Raw genomic sequence first — 27,250 nt, forward strand, 5'->3', positions numbered from 1 at the left:
GCACCTAAAAGAGCTGTCCTTCTGTGACCATGTGTTAAATTAAGGGTCCTGTTTATTTTGTGTTCCATTAGTTGTTCCATTTTGTGTCATGGCAACACTAATTGGCTCATGTGGCGCTATCTCTGCCGCCTGCTTTCTGATTAGAGCAATGTACCTCACAGTCATTATTTCACAAACGATGAAACAGCAGCAACCTCCTTTTTATAAGAGGTGCATTAAGGTGGTTATAGGTATTAATTCGAATATCATTCATATTTAGGGAAGCACAATACTGGATTTTTACAGATATCTGATATGTTGCTATTTCAAGGGACATATTTAATTATTGGCATATCAGTTTTGGCACCAATCATGTCACCCATATGAACATATCTGCCTGCGTTTAAAACCAATATATTGACTGTAAATATCATGAGTGAATATACATTTGCAAGAAAAAGTATGTGAACCCTTTGGGATTTCTTGGATTTCTGCATAAATTGGTCATAAAATGTGTTCTGATCTTCATCTAAGTCACAACAATAGACAAACACAGTCTGCTCAAACTAATACTGCACAAAAAAATGATATGTTTTCATGTTTTTATTGAACAAAACATGTTAAAATTCACAGTGCAGGGTGGAAAAAGTATGTGAACCCCTAGGCTAGTGACTGGCTGACCCTCCTTTGGCAGCAATAGCCTCAACCAAATGTTTCCTGTAGTTGCAGATCAGACCTGCACAATAGTCAGGAGGAATTTTGGACCAATTCTCTTTACAAAACTGTTTCAGTTCAGAAATAATCTTGGGATGTCTGGTGTGAATCACTCTCTTGAGGTCATGCAACAGCATCTCAATCGGGTTATGGTCAGGACTCTGACTGGGCCACTCTAGAAGGTGTATTATCTTCTGCTGAAGCCATTCTGTTGTTGATTTACTTCTATGCTTTGGGTTGTTGTCCTGTTGCATCACCCAACCTCTGTTGAGCTTCAGTTGGTGGACAGGTGGTCTTAAGTTTTCCTGCAAAATGTCTTGATAAACTTGGGAATTCATTTTTCCGTCAATGACAGCAATCCGCAGCAACGCAGCCCCAAACCATGATGGCCCCTCCACCATATTTCACAGTTGGGATGAGGTTTTGATGTTGGTGTGCTGTGCCTTTTTTTCTCCACACATAGCATTGTGTGTTCCTTCCAAACAACTCAATTTTGGTTTCATCTGTCCACAGAATATTTTGCCAGTAGTGCTGTGGAACATCCAGGGGCTCTTTTGCAAACTTCAAACATGCAGCAATGTTTTTTTTGGACAGCAGTGGCTTCCTCCGTGGTGTCCTCCCATGAACTCCATTCTTGTTTAATGTTTTACTTATTGTAGATGTGTCAACACAATGTTGGCATGTGCCAGAGACTTCTGTAAGTCGTTAGCTGACACTCTAGAATACTTCTTCACCTCATTGAGCATTCTGCGCTGTGCTCTTGCAGTCATCTTTACAGGACGACCACGCCTAGGGAGAGTAGCAACAGTGCTGAACTTTCTCCATTTGTAGACAGTCTGTCCTACCATGGACACATGAACATCAAGGCTTTTAGAGATACTTTTGTAACCCTTTTCAGCTCCATGCAAGTCAACAATTCTTGATCGTAGGTCTTCTGAGAGCTCTTTTGTGCCAGGTATGGTTCACATCAGGCAATGCTTCTTGAGAACAGCAAATACAACACTGGTGTGTGTTTTTTCATAGGGCAGGGCAGCTTTAACCAACACATCCAGTCTCATCATAGTGATTGGACTGCAGGTTGGCTGACTCCTGGCTCCAATTAGCTCTTGGAGAAGTCATTAGCCTAGGGGTTCACATACTTTTTCCACCCTGCACTGTGAATGTTTACATGTTTTGTTCTATAAAAACATGAAAACATATCATTTTTTTGTGCAGTATTAGTTTGAGCAGACTGTGTTTGTCTATTGTTGTGACTTAGATGAAGATCACATTTTATGACCAATTTATGCAGAAATCCAAGAAATCCCAAAGGGTTCACATGCTTTTTCTTGCAACTGTATACACGTACATATGTTCAGCATATGTCAGCAGAAGCCTTCAAGACAGTCTGGTATGACATATATCAAAGTTTTGGATTATTTTCAAAATTCAACTTGATTCATAAATAACGTCTTGCACTTCCTTTCATGAAATAACTAGGCTATTACAAACATTACAGAGTACGCAACATTTCATAAATAAAACAAAGAAAAAGATCAGATGTCTAACCCAGGACTAAATTACGTATAGACCCATTTTGGAAGTAGTAACAGCAAAGGTAGCTCGCTTTGTTATCTTTATGTAGCTATGCTAGCTAAACAATTAATATAGCTTTATAAGTAAATGTAGTACCGTAAAATACCAAATAATTGCCGGGTCCCAATTAACCGCCGGGTATGACGGTACATTTTGACAAATAAACGCCTGTTCCAAATAAATGCCGGGTGTAATTTATTTAAAGCTTCGATATGTGACTGAGATGAGATGAGAACTGTATAGAATCAACTTCCAACTCCCCCTTCCTTCCTGTTCTTCTCCCTGTTTGAGCTCTGTAGCTCCACCCCTCTCTGAATTGAATATTGACATTGGCAAAGCTCTCGTGGAGTGGTTTTGCTCTGCTTTTCCACTGAAATCAATGCCTGAATCACAGGCAAGAAAACACTTCATCTCATCATGAACAAATTATACACAGGACCGAACACCGCCGTAATTCCGCCATTGAATCACCTTCTCACTGAGCTGAGATATGGAAGCTACAGTGGCCAATAGGAATGCTCCCTCCGACCTGAGCCTGATTGGCTGCAAGCACTAGCCTCCTCATTGGCTGGGGCACCCCCGTGCCTTGCTGGTTTTCTCAAGTGAGATAGCAGTGCCATGCCCCGATGCAGCGAAAAAATAAAAAGTACGACATTAACTTTAAACTGTCTGTCGTCAACTTTGTGTTTGTTTAGTTCCTTACCAGTATTTAAAGTGTTTAGAGAGTGTTGAGTTGACAGAAGCAAGACAAAAGTATAACTATGGTACTGTAATCTTGTCTTAAAAATGTAAAGGTGATATTCATACTGGTGTAAATAAATACTTTGATTAAATTTACCATATTTTTCTGATTTTTGCTAAGCAAGATTTTTGTGAGAAAGGAATTAAATGCCTGTTCCAAATAGCCGCCTGGTCCCAAATAAACGCCTGGTCTGCTCAGGGGTTGAGACAAATAAACGCCCCGGCTATTATTTGGTATTTTACAGTACATTAAGCTTTAGTAACATGAGCTTTAGCCATAGCTGTAGCTTAAACTCACTTAGCTGTGTGGTTAATATAGATATGTAGTTCCATAGCTGCCGTGTGAGGGTAGCTTTAGCTATATTAGCTACATAGATGCATTAGCTATGTAGCTACATTAGCTACATTAACTATGTAGCTTTCACAGCTAATGGAATTAACTCAAGCTTGAGTTAATTCCTAGAATGCGACAATGTTTTCATGGAGGACAAGCTTTTTCCTTGTAAGCAGGCTGTTTTGACTCTATTAATTAAGTGTTTTGTTATCAGGTTCTGCAGGCCTGGCTTTTAACTTAAACTTTGGTGTCCTAAGCCTTACCTTAACCCTAACCCTAATTCTAAACAGAAGTTTAATTCATTATATGTTAAAAGTTCTTGCATGTTTTTTTGTTCTGAGATATAGGCCTATGGCAACCTGGCACACCAGATGTGTTTGTTTCACACATCCATCTGGTAAACCACTCATAGACAGTGTTTGGGAAAGGGCAGAGCCTTTGAAAAAAACCTTGGAGGGTGATTGGATGAACATTCTGTCTGTCACATCTTTACGGCCAATCAGAGCAACAAAACACATGACGTAGCCGCTACCGAGCTGTGCCCCTACCGAGGAGTAAACGCCATAGAAGTACTACTGAAGAACTGCATAACACCAACCATGGCGACTGTAGACATGTCAGTACACAACTTTTGTCGTTTTTGAAAAGAAAACAACTCAGTGCTGTTCTTTGTTTTACTTTTAATGAGGAAATGTCGTCAAGTTCTGATAAAACTGGTGCTTTAGCAGCATCCACGCTAATGTCTTCCGCCATTACTGCACAAGCCTCTTGTTGCTGCTTGCATACGTCATGACTCCGCCACGCCACAAAGTACTGCCCCTTATCGCTGGTTGGTCCTGTCACTTTCTAAATGGGCCCAAACGGTTCAGATGAGAGCTTTGCAAGATGGATTTGCCAGTGACAAACACTTAACTCGCGAATGTATCTGCCTTACAAGGTTAGGCCTATGGCATCTCAGATGAACAGTCTGTGAGAGTATGCAGCATTACCCCTCTCGAAATCTTAGTAGCTGGGTTCCCACTACAGTTTTTCGCAAAATAAAAAGTGATATTTATATTTCTTAAATTTTGACTAAGTACAATTGTGCTTTGAATGTGTTTCCATTGAAGGGAGTTTTGGGCCTGAGCCTCGCAATGTTGGGGGCCTCATTCAAAATATTCAGGACTCACAATGGGCCTCCTTGTGTTTGTGGCATTTCTAGGCAACAACCTACTTACTTGACACACCAGATAGGCTGTTTCATATATAGGTTGTATAGGATACAGTTTATTTCAGATTCATCTGGGAAACCTAACGACTTTTAAAAAAATTATCAGAAGGTGATTGGATGAATGTTTTGATGGTCACATTCAGGGCCAAGACAAAATGAGGTGGTTGAAACCTGAGCTCTACAGACTGGCGCTGCCATTTTTTTGGTGAAACTGAGAAAGAGTTTCTTGCCAAAGCTGACCTGGAGAGGTGCAACAACATCTTCTCTGCCAAGACAGTCTCTATCTCACCCACAGCCTATCTCTGCTGAAGTTAAAGGAGTTAGAGAAAATGAACAAAGAGTTAGACAAATTGCTCATAAATGCTGGCAGGATTTTTTATGTTTGCCAATACAGTTAATGAGCTTTTGTAAAGATTATTTTTAGGGCTATTTGCCTTTATTTTGATCAGACAGCAGAAGAGAGAAAGGAAATATGGGAAGAGAAGTTGGGGAAGACATGCACCAAACATGTGCCGAGACCAGAAATTTGATCTGACAATATGGCCTAAGGATATGGCTTGCTCTACCAACAGAGCTAAATGGGCGCCTGAATTAACTTTTAAAACTTAATATCTGCCATGATCAATTAGGAGAGAGTATCAATCTGATAACAACATGGTGACAACATACTGGTGCTAACACATCGACAACAACAAATATTTCGATGCTTCATTTTGGTCCTCATCAACCTTGACATGTGCCCCTGCTACACCAAATAAAAGGCACAAACAACGTAATGGAATTTGTGTGATTTATATGCTCGATGTGTTTTATTTCAGCAGAGCATGAACGTCTTTATTATTTTACTGCCCGCGTTTTTCTACGAAGAACACAGTCACACTGACTGACTCATTTATTTTGTTCTGATGCAGCATGTGAATTTGTTTAAGCCTTTTTCGTAAAGGAGTTTCACCAATTTCATATTCTTATCCATGAAGACACCATGACAGATTTTTTAAACTGTGTCTTTTAAAAGACTTTTTGCTCTCAGAAGTATCGATTCAGGTACCATTTAAAAAGTATCGATTTAGCACCAGTATCATAAAAAAAAACAAACCATACCCAACCTCATATACCAACATCATGTCAATAATATAGTGTAGCCCTACTTTATATTCTCTTTTGTCTTTCCAGTCTTCCTTTCTGTTCTCACTGAAAAGACCCCCCCCAGTGCTACCTCCTTTTGCCTTTAACTTTTTCCTCCCCCTGTCTGTCTCCCCTTCTACCTCCCCTCTTTGTCTCCCCCTCTCTTTGACCTGCTGAACCAGCATGCACACCGGCCTGTCTGTCAAATCGACAGAACAGGTGCTCCGGCTACGACCTCACTTCCCCCACTTTTTCCCCCTCTTGCAGCTCAAAGGCACAAACACACGCACTCACACACATGTAGAGAGCATGTGCACATGGGTAAACCCTCTCCTATGTGTTCTCTGAAGTTGCTGTGGAGGCTTGAGGTGAAAGTCTGCTGATTTTGCTATGCACTGTACACGTTATGCTGACTGTTTCCCACTCACTGGCCTGAGACTCTCTGTGGTGTCACATACGCACACATGCATGCAAACAGTACTAAATCACTTTAAGAGGGTGACCCAAAGGTGTTCTGACAGGTACATTTGAGCCTGCAGTCCTGCTGCAGAACATGATTTGATGTGAGTCCAAAACACTCCAGGCTTTTCTTGCTGCCTTCTAATGAACTGACTCTTCAGCCTGATTCACTTTTTACCTGGTACATTTTAAAACAATACACTTCCTCACTTTAGTTTACTTGTTTGGTTTGTTTTGCCGGTAAAAACAAACGCAAAAAAACAGATTATCGTCCTTGAATCTGCAGATTTCAAAGAGAGGTGTGAATGGCTGCTGAGAGAGAGGGGGAGAGAAGGGGGGAGACGAGGCCATGCAGGGGGAGGGGGGAAAGTTTGACAGTCGCTCACAGTTGGCACCAAAGATCCAGGATGCTTTGGGGCGGACTGGGAGAGGGGGCAGAGAGAGCGAGGCGGAGGTAGAGAGGGTGAGTTTCAATCGTAAGGGGGTCGAAGGAACCGCAGATCCTTCCTCTCTCTGTACAGCTCACCTTTAAGAGTAAAATAAAAAGAAACAAGAAAGTGAGAAGGAACGAAAGGCGGGAAAAAAGGATATGAAAAGAACATGAAAGAAAGAAATCGTCATTAAACGCACCACGAAGTTCTCTCTTTCCCCTGTCTTCCTCCATCTCGCACCTCTCTCAATTTAATCTTAAATCCACTCCAATTTCCCCCGAGGGACGCAATTCTCTCCTTTCCTGTAAGTATTCTCTTTCATTCTCTTGCTTTATTCTCTGTGTTTGCGCTTCTCATGCCCAACTGTGAAATAATGCCTGTACAGGAGCAGAAATCTCATCAATCAATTTCCTGCTTATTTGATTGCATTCACCAGTTGGAGGCCTTCCTTTGGACTCTTTGTGTTGTAAACATGTGAGGTGTGTGCATTTATGTGACTGAGACTGTGCTGATTAAGTATGCAACACCTCAGCTATTCCAAACTGTGTGGGTTTCTCTGTGTGTGTTTGTCCGATCCCTTCAAACAGGACTCCTTTGGGTGTTCTGCGGCCGGCCGGTTCAAATCAATATTGTTAATAGGTTGTGTGTATGTGTTGTTGTGCACCAGTGCAGCTTATGCAGATTCACAGCTCCCATTGTTTGCCTCTTTTGGTGCATGACACATTTTGTGTTCATGTGCTGTGCAAGTTCATGTTTGTCCAGCAGAATCAGCGTCGCTCCAGCCCTGATGCCTGCGTATTTCCTGAGGGTCCCTTTCCCTTTAATGCAAGCTCCTCTTTCCCTTTCTTCTTCTTATTATCGTCTCCTTCTTCTGTTCAAAAAGGCTTCTTGTCTGTGTAATTCTCTGTCGTTTGTTGTGTGTCTGTGGGTGGTTCTCTGTGACTCTCTGTGTGATTATGACAGCCAGTCTATAGGGAGGCCTGAGCAGCTCTCTGCAGTCTGCCTGTAGGTCTTTGCGTCTCTATTTCCCCCTCAATCTATCTCCGCTGTGCTTTGTGTGCCTCTACCAATATCGGTTTGTGTCTATCAGTGGATTAACAAGCATCTGTCCCACTCTCTCTCTCTCTCCCTTCCCTGTTTCCTCTTCTGCTTATCCCAACAGCGAGAGACAGAAGGAGAGGGGCCCATTCCTCCTGGCAGAGTGACACCAGGATTTTCCTCTCTTTCTCTTTCTCTCTCTCTCTCTCTCTCCCTCAGCACCGGCTCCTTCATCCTCTCCTCTGCCATGACGCTGCTGGCCTCCGAGAGGTCTCTCCTCATCCGGAACAAGTTCCGCTCAGGTGAGGCTCCTCCAGGCATCAAGTCACGCCAATTAAAAGAAAGAAGGATATGTTTTCCAACAACTGCGGCCTTACATTGCCACAATAATTGGCAACATTAGCATCGATATGTAAAAGGTGAGGTGTTGCCGTGATGGTTATTGGCTGCTTGGTCAGGTTGTCTGTCATTTAATCAATACGTATGGATCATGGTGAATGGATTTAGTGATCGCTGCCTACAGACAGAGATGTTTTGAATATTCGTAAAGACAGTTGAGCCTGAGGCTAAAGATCTTTGCATGTGTTGGCGTGACACTGGTTTGTTGATACACATGTTAAAAGAGACAGATGACCTTTAAGGTTAATTCATTGCCTCCCATAGAAGATGGAGGTTTGTAAGAGGCATTGAGGCATAAAAGCCAAAAATTTGTCGTAAGATATCATTCAAAGAAAGGTCATGAAAAAACAGAAAAACCACAGAAAAAACCCCAATAGATTATAATAGGGCTAGACAATATGGTTTAAAATTGAAATCAGATTTTTTTTCTCCATTTTTATAGATTTTTGTTTTCCAAATGAAAGCTAAACCACTTAGACAGGTTTGATTTTAATTTATCAATAATATGTCACAAAATTAAGCAGAATTTTCCTCTACAGGTTAAAATGTAAGCTGTAACCTTTTCTATAAATTGCACAGTGGAGGGTTATTTACATTAACACTTAGTTCAGTCAGGAACACTCTTGTCATATATTTAACCATTTTAGTGCAAAATGGATATACAGTTTTACTTGATGGAGAAGGTTCTGCTCAAAAGATGCTCCCTGGGTCAGTCAAGCAGCATGTTTCGACTTTACAGTGAGTGCATGGCTAGAAGCCTCCATGTGGATAGACGCATTTATGACGATGTGTATTGAATACGCTAAAATTAGTTCAAAAGGAATTAATCCATAGTAGCATGAATCTGAATATGAGGGTGCAACAAGCTTTATGCTATAAAGAAGGAGGCTGGGGTGGAGGAGGTTAATCAGCACCATTGAGGCAAGCAGGGATTATAGAGAAGTATGTCATATTTAAATACATCACTGTGTGGAGAGAAAGAGCTGTGATTGGCTGTGGGAGCTGGGAGGTGATAATTAGGATCAGCTTGCCTTCAGCTGATCATGGCTGGGTGTATGACTACTGTGTCCTAAATGAACTAATGCTAGACTTCATGCTCTGAAAGTTTTTATCTGCTTAAAAAGTAGACTGAGGGTAATGCTGATGTCTCTCCATTATCTATACAGGTAAACAAGACCATCAGAAGATTATTCATTATTTGTATTTGTATTTGTATCAGATGAAAATTTTGCCATGCAGACCAAAGATACATTAAATTTTAGTATCTATATAGGATTCGGAGTCAGTGATGTGATTGATGACATATTTCTTGAGTTTGAGAACACTGGCCACAAAGATGTGAAGTTTTGTTGACTTACATGAAAATAAAGTGTCTGATGGTAGCTTTCACTTTTGGTTTTATTGCAGCAAAGTTAAAGAGAAAATCTCGATTTTCAAGTTTCCAGAAACCAAATCAGTTGGTTAAATTGATTTATTGCCCAGTTCTAGATTATGTAGAAATCATTATGCTCTGGTAATAATTACATCAAAAGACACATGGTAGTAAATAAATGATGCACCAAAACCACCAGGGATATGCTGCCGTCTGACCACAAAACAAACAAACAGAGAAATAAAAATAAAACCACGATGGTGTTCAAGCTGTTTAGGCCTCATTGTTCTGTATCAAAAAAGTGCTCTTAATGTAAAGCAATAAACCTCATGTCTCCATGAAAACAAATTGGCTGATATCAACCTTCCATTACTGAATAATTGCTTACAATGATTCTTGAATATTTCTGAGTTTTACCATCAGCTTTCAGGAAACAACATAGCTACCACAAACAGCACTGAGTCACCTTTGGTATGCCTGTATAATGTATGTTTCCCTACGAGTTTTAGCGGCTGCTGTAGTGTTCCCACGCAGCTGTCGTAAACGGCTGGTAAAACAGAGAGGCGAGGAAACGACACAGAGATGGCCCCCTTAGGTGCACGAACACCTGCTGGAAAACGTGATTCCTCAGGGCAGCTGCTCTGTTTGAAATCATGTATGTACACAACAGAGTTGGAGGAATCTGTCAGTCCGCAGACTTGTCAAAGTGATGTTCATCCACATGTGGTTTGAGTATTGTTGATGAATTTATTCCACGTGTATATGCTTTTCTGACCTTTAAGATGAAATTATGATCTTGTGGCTAGATGCTATAAGGCCAGTGTTTAGAAGACGTGACAATCCACAATCTACTTGCAATGACTCGTCAGGGGCTTAATTAATTTTTAAGTGAAACTTAAGTAGTGCTCAACGTTCACTACATTAGAATTTCAAGTGGATATTCAAATCAAAATTGTGAAAAATGCGCTTATTTCCAGAAATTCTCTATTTTATTTAGTAAATCATCTGAAGTGCACATAAGATTTGTGTTAGATTTGCCCCTGGTTGGGAAACACCATGTTATGTAAAGTATAGATGATTACAGCTTGAGCTCAAGACATGCCTTAGGCCTTCACTTAAAACAAAGAAAATCTACAGTTAGCCTAACAAGCACTACCAAGTGGTCCAAACGTTTTCCATGACTTGTCTTGGCGACAAGCCAGCGTGTTAATCTGCTTTAAATCCACATTTTTACAGCGTTGAACTTTTGTTTTGAGTGCTTAGACAGGCTGAGAGCAGGAAGAGTATAGTTAGCAGCACAGATGAGGATGACGTGAGGCCGCTTGAAGAGAGAGCGGGACAGCTGAAGGGGGGGAAGGGACCAACAGAAATAGATACACAGAGATAAATAGTCACTGCCCTCAGCCCCCCCTGCCACCCTACCCCTACATCGAAGTGTACCATGGGACAGAGAGGCGGGGGGCACGGTGTAACAGGCCCAGCCCTGCTTCACCTGTTTGTGTGTGTACTAAATGTACGTGTGCATACGTGCGGTGTGTAGGTGTGTGTTTGTGTAAGTATGCAAGTAGACATTAAATCTACAAGCAGTGCAGAGTCATGAGGGGCTTTAAGTTACAAGTCTGGATCATTTAAAAGGTATCAAACTGTCCTGCATTTCTCAACTTCTTCCTACATCAGCATCACTTCTTTCTTCTCTCAAATAATTTCTCATTCAACAAGGAATCAAGTTGAGCCCCTGTTCCATCAGAGGAATGTGTGATATTTCATCATTTTCTAACACAGTGGACTTGATCTGTGCTTTTGTCTTTCAGTGCTGCAGCTGAGGATTCAGAACCGAAGGCAGAGTGAGATCAGTGCAGACGCGGGTTAGTCTGTGTGTATCATTAACATCGCAATTTATTAGCCACACACTGAGAGCATATGAATGATATCCAGGTCCCCTAATTTCACTCACACATTATTGATTGTTGATCAATACACATTTGTAGGTTTTATCTTAGTTACCTGAATTTTTCTCCCATATTTGTGTTTAATTTCATTCTTTAACCTCAATTTATAAAGTGGATTAATGCTGCCATATCATACTAGTGAAAATAGAGAGATGCTTTTTATTTGATTACTTTTTCTTAGGCAACCATTTCTTAAAGATTAGATAGATTAAAGCAGGGGTGTCAAAACGTTTTTACCAAAGGCCTCATGCAGGGCAGTAGGAGGATGGAGGGACACCTTGATATACCTGGCCCTCAGTGCATAAATTTAGTTAAACCAATCAAATGCATGCTGACATATGCTTAGTAATTGAATAAACCTAAAGAAAACACATCCCACGTAACAGCTTTCCATGTGATCACCTCTCAACAGTCACAGAGTGCAAGGAAAATCTATCAATACACATAGACTTGTATATACTAGAAAAAAAACACCTAACAAGAGCGTGCACATATTGAAACCTTACTTTATTTTTTTTTTCAGGTTTGATTAAATTTTAAATCTATGTTTAATTACTGTACACTGAGAGCAAAGTTAACCAGAGTCAGAGTCCTTGTTGCTAAGCAAACCTGGCCTATGAGGCGGAGTCTGTTATAGCCATTTAATGTTAAGGTTTACGGGGGCAGGGTGATTGTCCCTGGCTTTCACTGGATCCACCCTTAGTCTGGATGAGAAGACACTGATGACTTATCAACACATTTAGACACATAATAGAGCAAACTGCACAACGCTGCCAAACTTTAAGGAGTGTTGGTGCTTGATGATGATCGGAGCAATATGCTGACAGAGCAGATAGTGGAGCAAATGAGCACGAGTCACGCTGAAATACTTTCCCTCTTCTTATTCAGCAGGATGTTATGAATCCAGCTATCATTATTGTTTTCAGTTTTGAATACGTTTTATCCATTTATGCTTGTTTCTCAATTAAATAATAATAAAAAGAAAGAAATCTTGTGAAAATGTTCAATTAGTGAATCAACATAGCAGCACCGCCTGTGTCAAAACTAAGGAGAACTGTACTGTGAAGCACAAGCTTCATCTTCTAATGCAGGCCAAATTCCGTTTTATTTTTAGAATTTGCTGTTGGACGATTAAAGATGGACCACTGGCTGCAGCCCTGTTGGCTGTAGTTTGGACATCCCCAGATAGACTGTAGATACAGGGGAAAAACTTGGGTGCTTTATCCACAACTTTAGTACATTGCTTCAAGTCCCTCCTAGTTGTCTGAGGCAGATGCACATTATGATGCACGTTGTGATGTCTGCAAACCCAAAAGAACACCTGAGATGTATTATGGAAGGATAATATTCAAAGCTAAACCTTCTGATGCACTGGATCAGCTGAAGTATTTAAGCATCCTCTTAAAAGAAAAAAAAAATGTTGTCTTTAAATCTAATCATTTCATGTTGTTTTTCTTTCAAGGGTTGAAATCTACCAGTCCACCTCAGAAAACAGAGAAAGACCAGAGTGAAGCTCTGGTGAGTAGCATCTAGTTGATAAAATATATCCAACAGCATGAAACATAGAATAATTCTTGATATGATGCAGTAAGAGCTAAACTCCTTTACAAGAGATGTTTGACTTAATTGAATTATTTGAATGGTTAGCAACAGTAAGACATGATTTATATAGGGCAGTGTTACTGTTATAGAGTGATTCTGTTTAGCACAGGATCAAAGCATTCTTGAAAACCTTATTGATGTTTTGAATTGAGTATTATTAAGTAGCAAGAGCATTTTATTTTCTCCTTTTTAAACTGCCTTGAAATCAACCAAACTGTCTGTTTGACCTGCTGTTCCCTGCTGCAGCATCTATCTGAGGATGGTGCTGCTCAAAAGTTGCCCCCTAGTGGTGTGAAAGCTGAAACTGCACCAGGTGATGCCCTGACACTGCTGTCTCCTTCCCTGCTTTACCCTGAATGCTCCTGGCAAAGTGCATTGCAACATATTTCTCTGCCTCTCTCACCTTCTTGATGCTTGTATTTGATCCGATCTGCGCTGCTCTCCCCGCTCCCTCTTGTGTAGTTGTTGTGCGAGGAAATGAAGCGTGAAAAATCTGGCAGTGGGCTTGGTGTTTCATCAGCTGTCAGTTAAATAGAAATGTGACCTTGTTGTTCATTGTAACTCTGCATTTTAAGCAGGTCTGCAAACATATCAGTGATTGACAGCCCATGATAAACCTGCCCACAGGAGGATCAGAGTCATCATCTTCTGCCATTACTGACATCTTTCCCTCTAATCTACCTGTCTCTCTTTATCTCCTCTTCTCTTCTCAAGAACCTCTAACCCTGCTTTTAATTTGAAAAGACTAGTGTATTATCTGTCTGATTACCCACACAATCTTCTCCTGTCCTTTCAAACATGTTGTGTGAATGTGTGAGTATTTGTTTTAAATATCCAGGGGAATACATCTCCCTATAGGCTGTGTATTTTGATGCTGCCGCTGGATGAATTGGGACTGATTGCCTGTGGCATGCATGCTCACATCACATATGTTCTGACTCCTGTTGCTTCTCTCTTTCTCCAGTTTCCTCTCCCTCTCCTTTTCTCTGCTGATCTCCCATCTGTTCCTTCTCTTACTTATCTGCAATGTTCCTCCTTCTCCCTGCTGCCCACAGAGAAGATGGTGTGTGGCACCCAGAGGCACAAGAAGGCTCGCCAGTCGCAGGACCTCACTGACAGAATCCAGCATCTGCCCGGGCCTGTGCAGCAACAGCATGAACACACGATGCCTCTGGAGAACCGTGAGTCAACACATATCCACACACGAGCACCAGAAGAACAAAATCACACACAGTTCTTTTCATTTCCCACAAACCAATCTGTCTCTGCTCCTCCTTTGACCTCACCCCCTCTCACTTTTCATTTCCTCAGGCTCAGCCTCCTTCCCTCTGCCTGCTGATGTCTTCGAAGATGACATCTCCCCCTGCTCCTCCTCCTCTCCCACCGAGCAGCCTGGCCTCCAACAATCAGCGGCCTTTACTTCATTACCTGGGCTCTTGGGTGACCAATTACTGAGTGACTTCTCAGCTGTGGCTCCACCCCTCAACCACAACACTGTTCAAACTCAGGTGAGACAACCAAGCTGAGATTTAAGCTTACTGTTCTTATTACTCAGTTGATTCCTTTCCTTGAATTGCATTCCTTCACACCAGCTGCAATCTATGTTCATTTATTTGTTTATCCTTGTCAGACTTAACAGAAGTTCATGTGTTTTTTTTTAATCAAGTTTTGCCAAAAGACTCAACATTTGAAATGCAAAAATTCAGTTTCTCTGTAGACAGAAAATTAGAAAAGTAAGAGCTCTAAAAAGTAATCACCTTAAAATTAAAATGTAGTCTTGTCACATTTCCACCAGCTGGCTGTTTCTGTGTAAAGCTAACCGAGCCTGCTGTCATACTTTTTTACTTCTGTAAAACTTAAAATATATTGCAGTAAAAATCTAATGCAGTCTGGCTAAAGACCCCAGCTCTCAGACACCTGCCTCTGCAGACCATGGCTGTCAAACACCACCACTGTCAGGACTGAAGCTTTCAAAATAAAATCGGATTACATTCCAGTTAGGTTTATGGTAATGGTTAAACAAGGTGGGTATGAAACGGCATAAATGACAATAAAACTTATTATTTTTTATTACAAACATAGTTTTTCACACAAAAAGTTACTAACCTGGCCTGAAAAATGTTGCTATAAAAGATTTTGTACAGCCGTCTCAACGGTGTACTCACAGAAAAAAAAGCTTTTCCCCCCATGAAAACACACTAACGCAGCTAATGTAACTAAAGCTAACCACCAAGCGCGTCCAAATGATCACCAACATTACTTTCTATAAACAAACCCAAAATGGCGAAAGCCAGATGCACATGAACACTCTGCACTCTTTACGCCACTGCTCTCGTCCCAGCACGAGTGTTTTCATGAGAGAACAGCTGATTAGTACGTCTCGGCCGCTATAGTAACAGCTCTGTTTGAGAGCACAGAAAATTAGCGCCACTTTTTGTTTAAGGTGTCGAATAAGTAGAAGACTTCGGCTGCTGGTGAAATACCACTGCACTCAAAGTTTTTCACTTACCTGAGGAGTAATGGGGAGGTGACCCCTGAGCGATCTCTCAGCTCTTTACCTTTGACGTGCTATCAGTATGTGCTAGGGTAGGGCCTTATGATTTCTGCATTAACGGAATCGCGGAATTGGCCAATTAAAATGGAATCTACTATTTAACACGGAAATCGCGAAAATTAAATGAATTTGTCTAAAATGCTGTGTTTTTTAGAAAGAGGAAAATATATCTAGGGAAAATGTTCTGGGGGATCTCTAAAGGGTGGCACAACTTGTGCCTCACTTTACAAACACTCACTCCGCCCACTCCTTAACAATAACAGCATGTCAAAGCAGCGGCACAAAACACCAGCTAACATCAGATAGCTCAACACGGGGCAGTAATGTGCAACATAATGTTGCACCTGCAAGAAAACTCATCTGTGCTACGAGTTAATTTAACCTCACCACACCAGAGAGTCACAGAGAGAGAGAGGTTTGTCTGTGCATGAGGCACACAGCTGAAGTCACAACTTGAAGACCTGCTCACCTCCTGAAGGCTTCAAACTCGAGATTTTATGAAGTCCCATAGTCTAAATGATGTTACATTCGAGTATCTATTAGCTTAATAATTCCTCAGGTAGATACTGTAGTTCCCATTGGTTGCTTAAAGAGCCAACATGCGATTGTATTAACTTAGCGGTCTGTTATGAGACAGACAGACAGACAGCAATGTATGGAGAGAGAAGAGGAGAGAACCGTTACAGTCAGGAGTCGAACACAATACAGCATCATACTGCATGGACTGTTACAGAGTGTGAGAGTAAAAAGTTTAGGAGGTTTACTTTTAACCATTTAACTTAAATGTTACTTTCTCATCAAGTTACTATCACTCTATGTTTGAGAGTACAGAAGGACTTCTTCATTTACATTATAAACATCAGTTAGGACCCAGGGTGATTATTCAAGTGGATGTCTCTTAAAATGTTGAAAAGATCTGACTGTTACACTGGTTATAACTATTTTATATCAGGGTTATCCAAACAACGGCTCCTGGGCCAACTGTAGCCCTTTTTCAATAAATTTATGGTTATTTCTATTTGATTAGTGAACATTTTATTCATTTAGATAAACAGGATACTCTTTTATGGTAGAATTAGTGAAAAGGCTAAAAAATGGAACTCCAAAAAATTAAAACGGAAAAAAGAGAATTTGGAAAAAAAAAAATGGAATTTGGAAAAATATAAAACAGAATTTGGCAAAATTCATAGGATTTCATAGGGCCCTACTAGGGTGGCCAGTAAGGGTGTGTCATTGTTGTAACAAATTAGATCACTGCCTTTTTGGTGCTGGTGCCTCACAGTGGTGGTCTGCAGGAGGGAGCGTCTGAAAGCAGTGGTCTGCAGCCAGACATTGTCAATGCTGGCTATTTCAAGGTTCAAAGTTAAAGGTTCAAGTTTGTCTTTCTTTTTCCTGTGAGAAAGCAATAAAACCCATCCAGCTGATCAACATAAATACAATCAGCATCTTCCTGATTCAGATACCAATATTGGAAATAAGCAGTTACTGCTAAAAATAGGGTTTGGCAATTGATCGAGAATTAGGTTAAATCACAATATGACTTGCTGCAATTTTCCAATCACAGAAGCTGCAATATTTTTTTGACCTGGACTAAAATAATGTGCCAGTTTTCCACAGCAAAGTCAGTCCATTGTTGGATCAAATCGGCAAAGACCCAACGCTCTGGTATTGGGAAGAAAAAAAATGGCCTTAGAACATCTCTAAATACAACATTAAAGAAAGTACAGTAAAGAAAATCTAATTGAAAATAAATAACAGTACAAAAGCAGCACAAGCACACTAAAAAGCTGACGGCAGTGCAGGACGAATGATTCATATTCAGTAGACTTTATTTATCCCAGAAGGGCAGTTCAGCTTCACAGTCCACCAAGTCTTTTTAAAAGAAATCACAGAATGAATGAGTCTTGTCGTTTTTTTGTCTTGTGTGCAGTCAGGCTTTATCTGCAGCTGTAAAGCAGCCTGTGGCCGGGCTGATTGGGCCACTTTTAAATTCCATACTTTGTGCAGTTGTGTTTGGTCACTCTGGTTCACACCTGGATTTTTCCTGCAAGCTTTAACAATGCCTTGTTGTCTGTTCAATTATTATTAGAGTATCAAGTGACCCCACCAAGGAGACTGTGATAACATGTTAAATAAAACAGGAGTGAAATTCCAAGATATTAGAAAAAATTTTGTGTTGTGGTGAGCTTTTACTTACACAGAATCCACCTGAGGTTGAATTTCATAAATTTTCCTTGTTCTAGGTTGGATTTATCTTTCTTCATTGTTCTGTATTGATTTGTTTTCTTTGTGACTCCTTTAAAAATTGAATCTGGATGTACAAGAAATTGTTTCTATACCCCTTTGTGACGGCAGAGGATGGAGGCATTATGTTCTAAGGTTTTCTGTACATCTATCCATCCATCAGTAAGTCATTGTTGTGAACACTTTGAGGTTTTCTTTCTCAGACTTCGCACCCATGTCCTCCCTGAATCAAGGATGACCTGATTAGATTTTGGAGGTCAGAGTCAATAAGCCTCATGCTTTCTAGACTCTGGATTCTCTGCTTGAGCTTGAGCCCATTTCAGGACCACGTGCCACAGTGGGCCGGAAACAGGCCAGGCCAGGTTCCTGAACCCTACCCTCTGGCCTAGGCCCCGTTCTGGCTTGAGAGGGAGTCACAGACATGGCAGCATAAGTATGATTTTTACCCTGGGTTTTTTAGTTTTTTGACTATTTTTCTTAGTTTTTCCATGGGCCACGTTTGTTGAATTGAGAAGTCTTTTAAAAACTTCCGTCAACACAAAGCATTCAAAGAGGTCTACTGTAGATCGTATCCAAACACTTCTGGTCCTCATTGAGCGCTTTCAGGAATTTAATGTTGTGTTGATTTCCAGAAGGCATTTGACCTGAGTAGAGATGCCCTCTGTAGGATTCTGAAGGGAGGATGTGAAGGTTCATCTGCCTGATATGGGAATTGCAGTTGTGCTTCTACGGGCATGCTTTCCCAGGCTTGATCCACCTCACCACATACTTAGAACGTACTGGGTGCCCAAGACCTGGTGGGCTGGTCCAGATGCCAGGAACAACACCACAACATCGTCATAGAGGGGGCAGCTGGGGGTATACCTGGAGAGATTGGGCATGGGCCTGATACAGGCCTGGAGGATGGACATCAGGAGACCAGAGCAGTACAGGACCAAGGTTAATACAGCGTAGTGCCGAACTGGCATACCTGACCTGACCTGACCTGATTCAAAGCAGCTTGTTAACTAAACATTATATTAAAGTTTCCCTGAAGTGTTTGATTTTTGACAGAATGAGAGAGAAAAGCTGTTAAAAGATATGCTGCCAGCTCGCTCTACTTCACAGTCACACAGCCATGCCTGATGGGGCATGAAGGGAAAGCACACTCCAAAGTGGTAGTTGTAGTTTTTATGAGTGATTGTCTGATTAATGTGGGCTGTTAGTAATGATAAAATGGCAATAAATTAAGTGATTTCCTTCATATACATTAAAATTATATTTGGAGAAGAAAGTAAAGATATTTCTACTAGAAGGAAGGGGAAAGGTGAAAATAATACTCACAAATATTCTAGAAATACTAGCTACAGTATAGTAGAAAGTTAAGAGTAACACAAAATAATGATATATATGTATTATAGAGTACTCAGTGGATGAGGATTCAATGCAATGAAACTATGCCTTAAATAGCATCAACAGAAGTACACCTGTTAGGAAACAACGTAAAAACTTCATGACATAATAGACAGAAATATAGGAAATTATACAAAGCTTTAAAAATTTATGTTGCTCCAGATAGAATGACGACAATGAAGTGTTCATACCTGTTTATAGATTTACTTTTAATCCATAAAAACTCGATGCCTGCTGTATGTCATGTCTCATTTTACTCCATGGAAGAGAAATTTTCCTCTCTGCTTGCTGGTCTTTCCTGGATGTTGGTTAGAAGAAGAAAAAAAACAGAGAAAAGCCCTGAGGCTGTGCTAAAGTGTCATGTATCACACTGAGCTGGCAGCAACAAGGAAGTCTGATAAATTTATTCTCACCAATAACCTCTGATTAACACATTAAAGTGAATATTAACAGACTGAAGAGTTTATAAATAGCCTCCTCTGCCAACTCTGATAATCTGATATTCTGTCTTTCAGTCTGGTTTGGCGTTGCTCCCGGCAACCGAGGGCATCAGACAGCCGATGAGTGTAACATTGAGCGAATCAAACTCCATGGCAACCACCGGGAGACCAAACGGGATGTATGTGACCTCTCAGACCACACCCCTGCTGCCAAAGGTAATTTGAGGTCACATGACAGTTACGCAATTCTAATGTCTTCACTGTGCGTTCATTTTTTACTTATTTAGATCAGGCATATTTCTTATTCCAAATGTGTCTGTGATTCCTCAAAAAAAAACTCTTATAAGAATTAAATGGATTCAGATTTTATTCTGTCAAACCACAATGAGACAGTGTGTTTGAGTGTGTGGTGACAGGTTTTCCCCACAGGTGTGCAGCATAAAAGATAAAACAGCATTAACCTAACAGGATGGTCACTTCTCTGTTCTGTCACACACAATGCTCGGCTTTAAGCTGGTCTGCATTCATTACTGTCAGTTTGTACTTCTGGGGGAGCTCAGTATTTGCCCTTTGGGTTAATGCATTCACACACAGGCAGCATTGCTGTGTGCCTGAACCAGCACATGCTGTCATCTGGAGATTCTTGAAACATTTCAACAATTTCATGTAAGAGGTCAACCCTGACATGGTCAAACAAGGACTCAGTGTCTGTGTTTACATGGACTTGAGTGTCCCGGGTTCTATTTGTGCATGTATACATTTTAAGAAACTGGGATTTGCCAGTTATGAGAAAACTGGTTTTGCTACCTGGAGAACTCTGAAAAGAAAACAGGATTCTGTGCCTAGGTATAAGCTGTATTCCAGTTTCTGACAGTTGCAGAAATAGACACTTTTTGAAATATGCTGGATGCGTGGCAGAGGGATAGCTGGTCCGCTTCTGTCCAGAGAGAGTGAGGGGAACCTGTTTCTGCAGTCTGTGTGGGCTGATGACAGGTTTGTCCCTAAACCCACTCATAATGAGATAAACACGAGCTGAACAGTTGATCTCCAGCCATGAATTAAGCGTAGAGTTAACTCTGAAGACAGAGAAAGGCTGGTCACTCGATCGAGCTCTGTGAGCTGAAGATGGATTGACAAACTTAGTAAGCATCCTGCTGAATCTGTCAACACGACACAGGCCTAAAATGTAAATATCAAAGCTCTTCCAGGTTGCTTTTCAAAGTGAAAGGTTGAGCTACCAGCGTTCTCACATTATGCTTTCATTCTGAAGTTGGGACATGAACTGGAGTAGAATTATGACGCTGAATTATCTGGTGTGTTTATACCTAGCACTGGCTTCTATTCTCCCAAAAACTAGGGGGCAGTGTTTTCAAAAATAACGCCTGTAGCATGTTTTGACATCTGGCACGTCTGCGTCTGTAAAAATTTCAGAGATGTGCAAAACCACATGAAAATTCGTCACACAGGACCAGCGTGGAGGGGTGTGTGAAGAATTTATGGCACCTTTGGTGCACCTAAACTCACGACTCTGCAGATGCATCAAGCATAAAACAGGCTCAAGTCTGTCAACACATCTCTGGCCTGAAGTGTAGATACCACAGTTCTTCCATGTTTCTTGTCAAAGCAAAAGCTTTTATTCTGAAGTTGTTTCCAGGACAGTTTTTTGGTGAATAAATTCACTTAAAGAATTGCTTAGCTCTCTTAAAGTCTCAACTAAACTTTCTTAGTGATTAATATTAATTATAATTTCCTCATTATTATTAGAATTTTAACATTGTTGGAACGAGGTGAATACCATCTGAAATGTGATGTTGACACTTAATAGGGTAAAGCTGAAAATAGTTCACAGTGGTCTCATTTTTCTCAGATAAGATGCCATAATCAGAAACCAAGACACTAGTGTACAGGTATATGAAAAACCAGGTTTATCTGTGCGCATGTAAACACAGTATCCCACATATGATCAAAACCAGGATATGACTCTTAACCAGGAAACTCAAGACCATGTAAACATACTCAGTGTTTTGTGCATAGATTTCCTGATAGATCTGTGTCTTTACAGACAGCTCGACCTCCCAGCCCTCCCTGCTCCTCCTCCCTGCCCCCCTCCCTCCACTTCAACCACCTCCCTCGCCCACGGAAACCGCGGGACACCAAACCCAAAATGAGGACGCTTACGTATCACCAGTACATTCCTCCAGATCAAAGAGGAGGCTCTGGGACGGGAGGTACCAGTACAGTCCTTGGCTTTTCCACACTGTTTAAAAACACCTTTGATTTGTTCAATCAATGCCTGCTCCTGTGATGAAGTATCTGACTTAGGAGTTTTTTTTAGGGACCAAACAGAAGAGCCCTGCCCCGACCATAGACCCAGCGTATTCCAATCTCCTGAAGCAGCAGCAGGTCATTCTCCAGCTGCAAATCTTGCAGAACCAACAACAGCAACAACATCAGCAGCAACAACAACAGCCACAGCCACAACAGCAACTCATGGTGGTGCCCAGGTATGAACGCAGATCTGTTTTAATACAGTCCATTCTGTGCTTAATCAAAGATGTGTAAGGCAGCAGGTATTGCTGGTGTCTTAATGATTCTGTCATTTCTCCAGTGGTGGCCACAGCGAGCTTGTGAAGGCCTCAGGAGCCATGCCTTTGAATTCCCAATCTGTCCCCACCACAACAAACAAAACCCCTACGGACACAAACGCTGCATCCAAACCTGAGCCTCTGCCTGCTAATCTTGTTGATCTAACTGTAAGAAAAGAATAGAAACAGTGTGGGCATAACTTCTCAGAAAAACACTTGAAATTAGATTAATGTCAGAAGTTAAGCTTCACTTTTACCTTCTCCCAGGTATCGGAGTTGCGGCAGCACCTGCGAAAGCGTGGCCTCCCTGTTTCCGGCACCAAGCCTACTCTGCTGCAGCGTCTCCGTCCCTTCCAGCACACCCAACCCTGCCCTACTCCTGCTCCTCTTTGCCAGCTGGGTACCAGCTTGGAGCCCCTAACACCCTGCCTCCCACTGCCACCCAACCAGAGCCCTGGCTCAAGCTCCAGCTCTGGACTAGACTCACCCAACAGGAGTCCAAACCAACAGATATACATGGCGGACAGGGGAATTCCTAATGGGATTCTCAGTGACACTCAAAATGAAGTTTCTAAGGGAGCTCTGAGCAAAGTTCCAAATGGTTTCTCGGCAGGTGAAAATTGTAATCTCACCAACGCTGTCTTCCTGGCTCCTGCCAGCACAGCCTCCGGAACTCCAAGTCCCAGTCTACCCATGTCATCATCTTCGCCCCTGCAGTGTGGGACTTCATGGACAACTGAGACAGAGCGGCAGCAGCAGCAGGAGCTGAGTGTGGAGCTAGAGATGAGGGAGAGGTTAAGGAGCAGGCCAAGGGACCGCTCCACTAACACCAGCACTGAGGTGAGCAGAGACAGGCTGGGGCTTTAGGATTATATGTGTTTATCAGAGAATAGAGTTTTAAAAATTCTCCTATATTATTCCTACAGTCTTGTGGAGGATCTCTTCATCCTTTCCTGCAACAGGATCCTGGATGCCCCAGAGTGAAGCAAGAACCAGATGCACAGACAGAGGTGTTGTTTACACAGGTAAACACACAATTTACACATAACACAGTTAATCCTTAATCCAGGATCCAGGATGTGAACACAACAGATGTCAACTAATTTACCTCTGCTTTCTAATCAGGTGTTTTGCTGCCAACCATGTGATGTGATTGGCCAGGATTTTGAGCTGCCGGTGCAGATTACAGCCAGTCCCGTTGAGACTTTGCCCGGTGTTCGCAGCTTGGAAGAAGAACTGCAGGAGGCCATCCAGAAAGCGCAGGTTAGAGTGTGCCGAATTACAAAGGAGATCACCAAAGTCCAATTCTCTGAGCACTTTTAGCCCATTTCTGATGAAGAACTCCCAGGACATTTACCACATTTCGCTCAGAGTCTGTGTAATTTCCGACTTAGTCTGTAAACTATTGAGGCCAGGCCTTAGTCTTTGGACACTGGATGTATGACATGAAAACAACCCAAGAGTTTATTTTCAACAATATTTTTCTGTGTTTCTCCTTTTATGTTTCTAAAGATGGACCCTCGACAGTCCATAGACGACATTCTGGATGAGCCCATGACTTGTGTTGGTTAGTATTCAATAAGCTTGTCCAAATTTTTAATACTTCTTCTAAACAAGTCTTAATAAATGATAAAAAATGTATTTTAATGATCAACATTATGAAATTTTAAAAAAGTACATCTCTTATATTTGAAAAAACAAGAAAATATACCCGATATTGGGTGCCTAGGACCCGTTTTTTGGTCATGGCAACGGATGTTGTTAGATTTTTACCAGTATCAGATCAAACTTCAAAATTCTGGCATTGTGACGATGCTAATATTCAATAATCATGAAAGAACATAACTTAAGTTTAATGATTTGGTGTCCAATCATTTTACTACCTCTCTTTCAGATCCTGTCAGTGACTCTAATCATAAATCCCCTGCACAGTCAGTCCCAGGTTCCTCATCTCCTCCTCCTAATGCTCATCAGTCCCAGACCTCTCAGCAGCCCACCAAGGAAGACAGCTTTCTGCCATCCCCTCTCTGCTCCTCTCTGTTGCTGGAGCTCCCTCCATCTCCGGCTGTTATAAACCCAAACCAGGTGATCCCAGCTCCTCCCCCTCCTCTCATCTGCACCTCCCCTCTATCAACTTCTGGGAAGTCACGAAAAAGAAGAGCTCCGACTTTGTTTGACGCTGCTGACTGGCTTGAAACGATGACATCTGGCCTCCGCCCTCTTACTCCACCGACTGCTCCGTTTGTTGAGTCAGACTTCAGTCTTGATTCAGATCTGAATGTCAGTCGAGTGTTGGATCTAATGATAGAGCAGTGGTGAGGGCCTTTGTGTTTGTTTGTGTTTTTCTGTAATGTAGATGAGTGTATATTTTGTTTGTGAATGGGGCAAAGCGTTTGCATCCAAAAGAGGGCACAAGAATCATTGAAAAGCTGTCACCGGCTCCACGCAATGTCGAGAGCTGGATTCAGCGCTGGCTTTGATGAGGAGAGCACACGTACACACTGACACTGCAGAGGGAGTGTTGTTTAAAAGAACTCAGGCTCAGCCAAAAATGGCAAACAAGCAGCACATCTGTGGGTTGACACACTCTAGCACACAATGTTTGCAGTGCAAAACAAAAGAAAACCTGGTGGCACATTAATTTAAACATGCTTCCTGGCTGTGCCGGGAGAATGTTGTTTCTGACTTATCTCCAAAAACCGTTGTCGGATTGGGTCGAGTGTGGCCCCTGGTGTTGACTCAGTTATTGAGTCCTAGCCATTCATGAAGCCCATTTGGAGTGTGTAAAAGCCAGACACAGCACACAGCTTGTGTGGCTCCAGACCTTAACCTCAGTGCCAGACACACAGTCGGCATGCAGAGAGAGAGAGCTGGCAGAAGCTACAAAAAAGCTGTGTGTGTTGTCATGAGTGTGTGCAAGCGTTAGCGTGAGCTTATGTTTACATGTGTTAAGTATGTGTGTTTCAAATGTCCAACTATGTGTGATTGCGCACATGAGGCTTCTTTTGTTTGCATGAGTCAACAGCCAAAAGCATCCATGTATATTAATGAGCATTAACACCAAAGGCACTTGTAGTTATTTGTTTGCTTGCAATTAGGTGTGCCTGTATGTGTGCGGTGTGATTGATCACAAGAGGATTTGTGTTAAAGACAGAAGAGAAGCCGCGGATTTCTGTGTTTGCATCTCAGACCAGACATTTCATTGTAGTGTCATTGCCAGCAGGCAGTAACTCCAGTGTAGTTATCCAGCGTAATCATTAGAACAACCACATTACCTTGTTCAAGTCTCTGTTCTCCAAGAGAGCAATCAGGCAACCACCCCAAAAATAGTCCCCATACAAATGCCCCAATCAGACAAGTGAGTTTCCTCATCGCTTTGCAAAAACAGGTGGTCATTTTGCTCCATGATTAACCCCCGACAGTGTCTGGCCCGCTGATCGCTGCTTACTCTGCTTCTAGCAAAGCCAGATTTAGCACAATTTATAGCCCAAATCCCCCAACCACACCTGTTTACTTAGTTTAAATTTATTCCACAAATGTATTATTTTAATTGTTCCGTCTTTGCTGTCTCAAAATGACTATTTATGTAAAGAGAAATGCACTGTAGATTTAGCACAAGTGATCTATCAACATGTCAAATGAGCAGAGGTGAGCTTGTCAGCTGAAGCTGATTCAGTGAGCACTGCACATTTTCTTAATGATGACAGTGATATTGCCTTTATGCTCTGTGTGATTTACTGCTTATGCAGAAATGGGTATATTATTTGTTTGCATAATATACTTTCAGTGAGTTATGTCTGTAGTAAATCCCACTTTACAGAATGACACTAATGAAAAAATCTGACAGAGGTTAGCTGCCATTAACCTCATGAATAGATTAATGTAATTCAGATACATGATCTCGTCTACATGAACTTATTTTCTAACCTTAACTGGCTGCAGGTCTCATCAATCATTTTTGAGAGGTCTGATCGGTTCCTTCATATTTGAAAGATTTATTTCATTTCATAACCAACTGGAAGTCCTTCTGTGAGACCACTTTATTTTGAAAAAAAAAGAAAGGTTTGTTTCCTCCTCAGTCTCCAGAATAAAGGTTTTGTGCTGAGTGCAATATCATTTATAAAGAGGGCACAAAAACAACAGAGCTGAGGTCATTTTACCTTCATGTGATTTTTTTTTTTTTGTCTGCAAAATCTTTGGTGTTGTTGCCAGCCAGTTTTTCTTCTGATAATTTCCCTGCATCGCCTGGGTCAGTTATTGGATTTTTGTGCAAAAGCAACACAGAGCTTTATGTTAACGCAGTTCTTGTACAGCTTTTATCACAGAGACTATGAAAGATGCAGTTACATGTGGATGGATGGCTATGATAATCATAGAAATCAATAAACATGGTCTGCTGCATGTATCAAAAAAAAGAAAAAAAAAAGAAAATTGATTGTCAGGAGAGTAAGATGCTACCTCCTGTGACTTCCATTGCTTTAGGGCCAACACCAGTGTTTTCCACATTAATTTAATTTCCAAACACTAGTGCAGAGTTTCCTGGAAAACCCCTGAGATAGATGATAGGTTTGACAAAACCCCAGGTTTAATGCTTCTGTTTAAATGGAGTTTGACAGATCTAATCTGGATTCAAAGCTGGATAGGGCAGATGTCAACCTGCAAACACTCGGGTCTTTTAGGTAAATACAACTCTGTTGGCCACTGCTGCTGCTATTATTGCCTTAAAAATGAATTGTTTGCTTTTATTTATTATGTTCATTCATGCAAAATATATCAACCACTGTTTAAAATGTATCTCAAAGCAGAAAGAAAATTAAAGTCTTAATAGATTTTCTATGTGGTTTCTCTTTGTGCTTTAATTCATATGACCTCTAATTTCTGTGATAAGTACATTTCCTTTTAAATGATCTAATACTGATAATCCATTCAGTCTTAAATAATGAAAATCATGAATTTTAAACAATCTTTGAAAGTGCTGACAAGCTTCTTTATTCTGACTGTAAATTAAAAGCTGGATGAACTCTCATATTTAGTCAGTGATAATAATGAGGTAATAGACTATTCAGTTTTAATCAGAAATTATAAATATACATCCATTAATTTATAT

At 41.2% G+C, this 27,250-nt stretch overlaps 1 protein-coding gene across 3 annotated transcripts in view; it reads left to right on the forward strand.

The window, feature by feature from the left end:
- Positions 1-26,977, forward strand: part of si:dkeyp-69b9.3 (myocardin) — a 31,274-nt gene extending 4,297 nt beyond the window's left edge. The window contains exons 1-16 of one of the 3 annotated variants that reach the window (XM_041792540.1): positions 6,568-6,872; positions 7,731-7,908; positions 11,189-11,242; positions 12,789-12,844; positions 13,175-13,241; positions 13,984-14,109; positions 14,240-14,436; positions 19,634-19,774; positions 21,621-21,786; positions 21,894-22,062; positions 22,167-22,311; positions 22,411-22,983; positions 23,070-23,168; positions 23,269-23,406; positions 23,656-23,710; positions 24,038-26,977. In XM_041792540.1, the coding sequence (XP_041648474.1) occupies positions 7,854-7,908; positions 11,189-11,242; positions 12,789-12,844; positions 13,175-13,241; positions 13,984-14,109; positions 14,240-14,436; positions 19,634-19,774; positions 21,621-21,786; positions 21,894-22,062; positions 22,167-22,311; positions 22,411-22,983; positions 23,070-23,168; positions 23,269-23,406; positions 23,656-23,710; positions 24,038-24,462 (2,466 nt within the window). In that variant the 5' untranslated portion in view covers positions 6,568-6,872; positions 7,731-7,853 and the 3' untranslated portion in view covers positions 24,463-26,977. Of the gene's footprint in view, positions 1-6,567; positions 6,873-7,730; positions 7,909-11,188; positions 11,251-12,788; positions 12,845-13,174; positions 13,242-13,983; positions 14,110-14,239; positions 14,437-19,633; positions 19,775-21,620; positions 21,787-21,893; positions 22,063-22,166; positions 22,312-22,410; positions 22,984-23,069; positions 23,169-23,268; positions 23,407-23,655; positions 23,711-24,037 lie in introns of those variants that run through there. The other 2 variants (XM_041792541.1, XM_041792542.1) reach the window with 2 other exon arrangements.
- The last annotated feature ends 273 nt before the right edge of the window (positions 26,978-27,250 follow it).

Source organism: Cheilinus undulatus, linkage group 8 (assembly GCF_018320785.1).
Source record: "Cheilinus undulatus linkage group 8, ASM1832078v1, whole genome shotgun sequence".
Taxonomy (NCBI): Eukaryota; Metazoa; Chordata; class Actinopteri; order Labriformes; family Labridae; genus Cheilinus; species Cheilinus undulatus.